Source organism: Leptonychotes weddellii, chromosome 2 (genome assembly GCF_054177405.1).
Source record: "Leptonychotes weddellii isolate Sample4059 chromosome 2, ASM5417740v2, whole genome shotgun sequence".
In the NCBI taxonomy this organism is placed as follows: Eukaryota; Metazoa; Chordata; class Mammalia; order Carnivora; family Phocidae; genus Leptonychotes; species Leptonychotes weddellii.
The window spans coordinates 12,257,302-12,265,200 of NC_138370.1; the positions used below are offsets into that span (position 1 = coordinate 12,257,302).

The following is a 7,899-nucleotide window of genomic DNA, read 5'->3' on the forward strand; positions in this document are numbered from 1 at the left end:
GCCTGGGTGGCTCAGTCGTTAAGCGTCTGCCTTCGGCTCAGGTCATGATCCCAGGGTCCTGGGATCGAGTCCCACATCGGGCTCCCTGCTCCGCGGGAAGCCTGCTTCTCCCTCTCCCACTCCCCCTGCTTGTGTTCCTACTCTCGCTATGTCTCTCTCTGTCAAATAAATAAATAAAAAATCTTTAAAAAAAAAAAAAAAGAACCCCATTTGATAACCCTTTCCCTCCACCCCACCTTGGCCCCTGAGAATCACCTTTGAGCCTCATGACTATTCCCAGCACCTAGAACAGGGCACTTAGAACATTCCCAACATAGATCTGGCACTCACAAAGTGCACACTTAACCCCAGAGCTCCTCTTTCCCAGGCCTCCCATCTTGAAAGCCATGGGAACTCAGGACTAGGAAGATGATATGATTTATCCGATGTCCCAGCGGGTCCTAGCAGTCAGGAGAAGAATCCTGGCACCCTGCCCTCCCTTCTGCTCTCTCTCTGGTCCACCAGTGCTTCCCAACCTGCTTCACATCAGACATTTGGGTTGGACAACGTGGGGTGAACACACAAGGCTGTTCATCCCCAGGTGACTGGGCAGGGGACCAGGCCCCTTGGCACACCTGCGACCCATTCATGGGTCCCACCTGGGACACTATGCTGCAGACACGTGCATGCATTCTCACGGTGGCCCCACTCGTTCTCCTGCTGCATGCCTGGCTACCACAGAAGCTCTTAAAGGCAGGCACCCAGGGGGAGTTACTTCATCAAGGGGTAAAATATCTGCCATAACCCCGACTACAAGTCTGTTTATAATCCCAGTCTGAGCAGCCCTTGGTCCAAATGAGACTGCTCCACATGGTTCCATGACCTGTCTGCCAGACCCTTTCTCCCTGCGATGGAAATGGCTGAAGGTAGGACTAGGCTATGATCAAGCACAATATCCAACGAGAGCCAAATGCTACACACAGGAGCCAGGGGAGCCCCAGACCTGCTCCAGGTCCTCTCCTGGAGGATGGTGGACACAATGGCGTTATTCATGGAAGGGGGCTCTGAAACTTGAGTATGTGTTGTTTAAACTGAAATAAATGTTACCACGCTGACTCAGGCTCCCTCCAAAATAATTTTAAATGTCCTTTAACCCATTTTTGGCATATCATTCATGATGAAGCAGGTTCTGAGAGCAGTGTGCTTCCACCAAACTCCCAGAAGCCTTGGCAGGAGGAATATGGTCCTATCAATCAACACTGGGGTGAGGGGAAGGGGGAGTGGAGAGCAGCCATGGTTTGAGGACGGTGCGGGTGGACCTTCTGGAAAAGAGTTTGCTGTTATTATAATCAAAAGCTTTCACCACATTTTTAAGCTTTCCCCACAGCCCTAACCATTCCCTTCTTCAGGGAGTCAGGTTCCAGCAGCTGAATGCCATAGAACAAGAACGCCCTCTCATCACCAAGGAAGCCAAGAGAAACACACTTTTTGAAAAGTGACACTTCGGTGTAGAGAGGTCTGCTGATGGGATCTTAAATAATGCCGTGCCAGGAAAGATTATTTTTGTAAATTCCTGGAACACACTTTTTTCTCTGGGCATGAGCCGGTTACTGCTCTTCATGCTTCTGTTGCCCTGCACTTTACCTAGCCAGCCTGCTTCTTGAGGCAGCGTGATCAGGACCCCTTAGAAAAGTATGGTTATGTGTCCTCGGGAAGTAAATGACAAAATGTAGACCAAGTTCATGCAGATGGGAAGACAGAGTTAACTGTGCATCTGTGAGAAATAGCCTCCACCAGCTTGGGGCACCCAGAGAGATAAGAAGTCCATTCACTAGGGATCCACTGGGATCCACAGGAGCAATTTCTCCCTTTTACCCCCATGGTTATTCCACATGTTTCTGGAACTGTCCTTTAAGACACTCTCTCTGATCCCCTAAAGGGCCAATTCCAGGTGAATATCCTACTCTACTTGAAATCTATTCTGATAAAATTTACTTCCCCAAATAGACAGGCCTCCAAACTTTCCCGTCTCTGGTCTCTGCTCACAGGAGTCCCAGACTCTGAATGCCTCCTGGTCTTGGAACCGATTCAGGCTCCCTTCCTCTTACTTCCTCCTACCCTCTCAGTACCATGTTAGCCTCGGCGAGTGCCGCCTCCAAGCTGCTCTTCAAATTCAACTCCTCACTTACAGTCCATCACGAAGAATAGACGCTTGAACGTTTGAAGTGGAAGAGGAAGAAAGGAGGAGCTTACTGGGTTATTTCCAGTTCAGCTTTCAAAGCCTTCCATCAACTGCATGACTTGTTTTTCAAATTCATCTCTAGCCCTTCAACCCACACCCAGGTGGGGAATAGGTTTAGTGCCCCTTCGCCTGCCTTGTTCTGTCTCTCTGATTTGCTTGTACTGTGGCCCTCACCTCTCGCAGGCTTCATAGGTTTCTTTCTTTTCTTTTTCTTTTTTTTCTTAAGATCTGGCCTAAAATACATCTCCTGCTAAAAATCTTTCCACTCATCTTTCAATGTTTAGTTCTAGATGGAATTAAATGGAAATGTTCAAGCCCAGTGTAACTCCCAGTAATACTTCCCCTCCCTTGCATTGTGGACACTTATCTCTATGCCATTCTTTCTCACAAAGCCCCACAAACTTCCTCTAAAATGCAATTAGTAACTGTTCGGTGTGTGTGATACACTGCATTAATGTTCCAGACAATTCCTGTCCCCACGGAGAGAGGATTATGCATCCCTGACCTACTGGCATCAAGCTTGGCAATATAATTTGCTTTGGCCAATGGAATGAGGGGATGTGACTTGCGCCACCTTGAGCAGAGGGTCTAAGCATTGCCACGTCATTCTGCCATGTTCCTTTTCTCTTAGCCACGTGAGCAGCACGTCTCATAGAGAAGTTGCTTTTTCAGCCTGGCTCTCAAAATGAAGAGGAAATGGGGCAGAGTTAGTCCTTAAAGTCCATGTACCTGAGTGAGAGATAAACCTTGGTTTTAAGCCTCGGATGCAGCTTGTTACTGCAACATAAGTTAGCCTAATCTTAGTGATTAAGTGTGTAATAGGTACAGGTTTTATAATGGTGGCTTTACACGAGGTGTCCCATTCTGTCTGCTGGGTTAGTTTTCCTTTCTCCATTCTACTGACAGATAATACTCAAACTCAAAAGAACTTACTCAAATTCTGAAAGTTAAGAGGTGACAGAACAGATGAACTCAGGTCTTCTGCAACAAATTCACAGCTCTTTCCACTCTACCATGCGTTAAGGGTTGAATTGTGTTCCCGCAAAACATGTTGACACTCTATCCCATAGTACCTGTGACTGTGACCCTATTTGGAACCAAGGTCTTTGCTGATGTATTCAAGTTAAAATGAAGTCATTAGGATGGGCCCTAATCCAATATAACTGGTGTCCTTGTAAGAAGAGAAGAGACACAGAGATACAACTGAGACAACAGAGGCAGAGACTAGAGTAAGACATCAATGCATCTACAGGCCAGGGAATACCAAGGATCGCTGGCAACACCAGAAGCTAAGAGAAAATCATGAAAGAGATTCTCCCCTAGAGTTTCCCAAGAGAGCATGGCTCTGCCAACACCTTGATTTCCGATCACCAGCCTCCAGAACTCCAAGGTCAAGGTGCCAGCAGGTTTCCTTTCTGGTGAGGCCTCTCTCCTTGGCTTGCGGATGGTGCCTTCTCACCGTTTCCTCACATGGCCTCTTCTCTGAGTACATTTATTCTTGGTGTCTCTTCCTCTTTTGAAAGGCCAGCAGTCAGATTGGATTGGGCCCTCTCTAACAGCCTCACTTCAACTTACTCACCTCTTTAAAGACTGTATCTTTACAGTCTTTACTGTATACATTACATTCTGAGCTACTAGGGGTTGGGACTTCAATACATAAATTTTGGAGGGAACCAATTCAGCCCTTTTCGTTCATCTTAGAATATCAGTAGGTACCTAATCTGTCTCTCCTTCTCAACTTGATTGTGGGCTCCCCGTATGAAAGACCCTGTTTTAAGATTCTGTGTATCCCCAGCAATCAGTTGTTTGATGGATCTTCTTGATCACTTTTGAGATTTTGTTCACATTTGTCCTGATGTCAATATATATTTTGAAGGAGAAAAAAAAATCAGCTGCAGGGGCTTCATGTCAGTGACTGGGCTAGATGATTTCCCAGGTTCCTTATGCATCCTGTGACTGTTCATTCCCCATCACTGTCCATGTGGCTTCCCAAAAAAATTCTCCTCTCTAGAATTTCAGTCATTTGTTTCGTTTCTTATATTTAGGCCTCCCAAGAGTTGCCAGTCCTAACATTTTCTAATTCCCTATGCACTGCTCATTTTCATGTCTGCATCTGGCAGCACCTGAGATCCTGGCCTGACTTGTGACCTGGAAACTGAGGGAACAGGCTCAGGGCAGTGCACTGGGCTGCCCGAAGTTGTCCAGCACCATCCTGACCCCGAGAGGACTCCAGCCAAGTTCTTCCAGCTCCAAGGCCAATAACCTAGTATTCCTCATTATGCAAAGATAAGAACACCAAAGGCTTTATGTCTTGTGGGCAGTAATTCATGTAATGAAGTGAGATCATAGTCTCTCTTAGGAATTCCGATGACCCTTATAACAGTATATCTTTTAGTACCAAAAGGATCCAGCGTGCTTCCTTTGTCAATTCATAAAATGCTCAAATGCTCAAACCATATGTTTAAGTACAATTCCCAACGGATATATCCTTCCTTAAATGAAAACAGAGGAATTTTTCAACATCAAGTGGAAAACTAAGCATGGCTATTGGGAGGAATAGTCTAAATGTAGCCCTGAGTCAGTTCCAGGGCAGTGGAGATGATACCAGCTCCATGGTCTAGCACCTCCTGGCCCCCAGTCCTGCTCCAAGCCATACTTTCACTCAGTAGGTACGAGACAAACCCAAAGACATGTGCACATGAACATGAGCCATTCTGTGTACAATATTGTTTCCATGGGGCGCCTGGGTAGCGCAGTCGGTTAAGGCATCCGACTCTTGGTTTCAGCTCAGGTGGTAATCTCAGGGTCATGAGATCGAGTCCCATGTGGGGCTCCGCACTCAGTGCAGAGTCTGCTTGAGATTCTCTCTCCTTCTCCCTCTGCCCCTCCCGCTCGTGCTCTCTCTCTCCCTCTCTCTCTCTCAAATAAATAAATCTTTAAAGAAATATTGCTTCTATAAAAGAGAGAAAGCCAACGTAAGTAAGGCTTTCAAATAATACATCTTACCATCTAAAAATATTCAGGCAGAATGCCTATGGAGCTCTTATGGCTTCCTCAGGCTAGCCTCAGTTTGACCATGAAGGCGAGATCATTGCCAGACACTCATGGGCTCTGCCTGTCCCACCATGGAAAGGGCTCTTCCGTCATGAGTGGACAAGTGAAAACACCCCTAGCCTGAGAAGGAAGTGTGGTCACCGCGTGACTGACGCTTTGTGCCATTTATTCCTTGTGCCAATATCAGGAATGTGGGTCTGACAATCAAAAGGCCATGCCACTGGCTTGGTTTCTCCGTGGAGGCTGTCATGGTCCCCTTTTACTTACTGGAGCCCTGCTTTCTAAAATGGATTTTGTTCATTTTTCCACTGGAAATGGAGAAAACTGCACGTGGCACTTTATGAATTGGGTCTCCCAGCCAAAGCTCTGAAAGACAACTGGAGTGGGGGTGGTCTGCGGGTGCGAAACTCCATGGGACAGAACTGAAGTCAGGCTGTGATACACAATAACATCTATGTGTGACCCAGCAGCCTGCGAACCAGCTCCCTGCAAGGGGAGAAGCGTGCCAAGTGAGGACGAGAGGACTTTTGTTCATCCTCTTTATCTTACAGAGGTTGCTTGTTTGTCTGTTGGGGGAAATTAAAAAATAAACAAGTAAATTCTCTGCCTTTGTGCCGTCTGGATTTTTTTTCTCCCCATGCTCTCGTTTCTAATTCTCTAAAGTATCTTCCCCACCTTAATTTTATGACATTTTTACGTACGCATGCAACCAGTCCTCATGCATGAAGTCAGAGATATCAATTTGTCTTTCTGCCTCCTTTGGGTTTGCCTCTGTGTGGAGATTCATAATGAGATCCAAGAGTTCTCATCCTCTTCCTGTTAACATAATTTATAGAGTTTTCCCTGTGCTCGGAGCACGTAGCTAAGTCCTGCATAAGCAGCAATAACAGCGCATTCTTAACAGCCTCCCTGGACAGTTTGCTAAATTCTTTCTGAGAGCCTCTTGCTGGCCCTTGCAAAGGTTAGCTAAAAAACAGACTGGAAGCTGGGAATCCAACTGTGAGAGCAGAAAGTATGTTCTATAGCACAGAGAGAGGACTGAATTTGTGGAATCACATTTAGCGTTCCGGCGATCCCTGATGAAGATCATTTTTAGGCAAAAATCAGCTTCCCAAACCCAAGCATGCTCTGGGTTGGTTAGGGTTTTGTTTTGTTTTGTTTTAACAGATACTAAAAGTTAAAGATGGGAATCTGAACTACAAAACAATTTTTTTTTCTTCTCCATGTCGTTTTACTTGGCCCAAGAAGGCAAAAGAAGGGCAAGTGGCATTGCTAAGTGATACCTCAGGATATGACCTACAAATTCTCTCCACGCAATCCAGGAATCCCATTCGTAATTTTCATAGTCTAGCATATTGATAAACAAGCCTGTACACTTCGTGTACAAATACACGAAGACCTGTTGACTTTTTAAGTTGAACTTAGAAACTACGGAGTTAACTAGAATTTTTATTTGTGAAACAAATAACGACTTTTAACATCATCTATTCGTGTAGTTCTCTGTTCTCCTCACCAAAACAGGTCCTTGAGATAACTTTTGGAGAACAACACTACTGTGAAAAAGAAGTCTCAGCCAAGAACTTTGGTGTCCCAAAGGGCTAGGGAAACCTGAATGTTTAAATCAGACTTCAGTGCCAGGAGCTGTTCCCTGTTGGACTCCAGTCCCCCCGCCCCCACCCCACCCAGAAGAGGACACAGTACTCACCAGTCATTAGGGTGTAGTAATTGGGGTAAGAGAGACTGGGAAAGTCGGGGGTCAAGTAATCCACTTTTACTCCCCTGCTCACGATCTCTTTGAAACCAGGCAAGGACTCCAGGGCCTCATCACTGATGTAGTCTGAGCGAAAACCATCCAGCAGAAACACCAGGAGCTTCCGGCCAGCAGTGGCTGGCTGCGCCAGGCTGAGCGCGAGCACCAGCAGGAGGGCCCTGAGCTTCACTGCCATAGTGCCAGGAGCCCGCCCGCCCGGCTGTGCCAGCCCTCCTCTTGCAAAGACTGAGGATGGAGAATCTGGAGCTATTCTCTCTTCTAGGGGCTGGACCTTGACTGCTGGCCTTCCTGAGCCAAGTTCACTTGCAGAATTTAAAGGTACAGCACCCCCTTTTAAAAACATCTATGCTCATCCTTTACTAGAAAGTCCGGAGACCAACTCCTTCGGAGAAGCCGGGTCCCCACACAACCCAGAATCAACACCAGGGGAGGCAGGGCGACCTTATTATTTTGGGTGAGTGTTCCAGAAACACAGGCACCCACAGAGAGGTAGAATTTTAGAAGATGACGGAAGTCCACGCTAACTTTGCAGTTGGGCTAACCGAAGGGTGGGGCCCAAGAAAAGGACAATCCTAATTTGCTGCTATCCCACGCCTCTGCCTAATTTAAACTCTCTGACTGACTTTTCCACTTACAATTTAGTAACACGAACCTCTTCATCCAGGATAGAAACAAGAGATGATAAAATTAGGTGGGCACATTTGTGAACTTTTCAGCAATGTCTCTGTCACCATCACATTTAAAAACAAATTACTTGTCTAAGTCTTAGCCACTTATTTTTTTTCCCTCTGCGTCTATCTACAGCGTTTATTGTCCTGTTTTTCAAGTGGCTGGTGTCCAAACCCATCTGCAG

At 46.3% G+C, this 7,899-nt stretch overlaps 1 protein-coding gene across 1 annotated transcript in view; it reads right to left on the reverse strand.

Moving 5' to 3' along the window:
• The window catches only part of ENPP6 (ectonucleotide pyrophosphatase/phosphodiesterase 6), a 110,273-nt gene extending 102,930 nt beyond the window's left edge, over positions 1–7,343 (reverse strand). Inside the window, exon 1 of the mRNA XM_081807481.1 lies at positions 6,981–7,343. Within this exon, the coding sequence (XP_081663607.1) occupies positions 6,981–7,221 (241 nt within the window). The 5' untranslated portion in view covers positions 7,222–7,343. The remainder of the gene's footprint in view (positions 1–6,980) is intronic.
• Between the last annotated feature and the right edge of the window lie 556 nt (positions 7,344–7,899).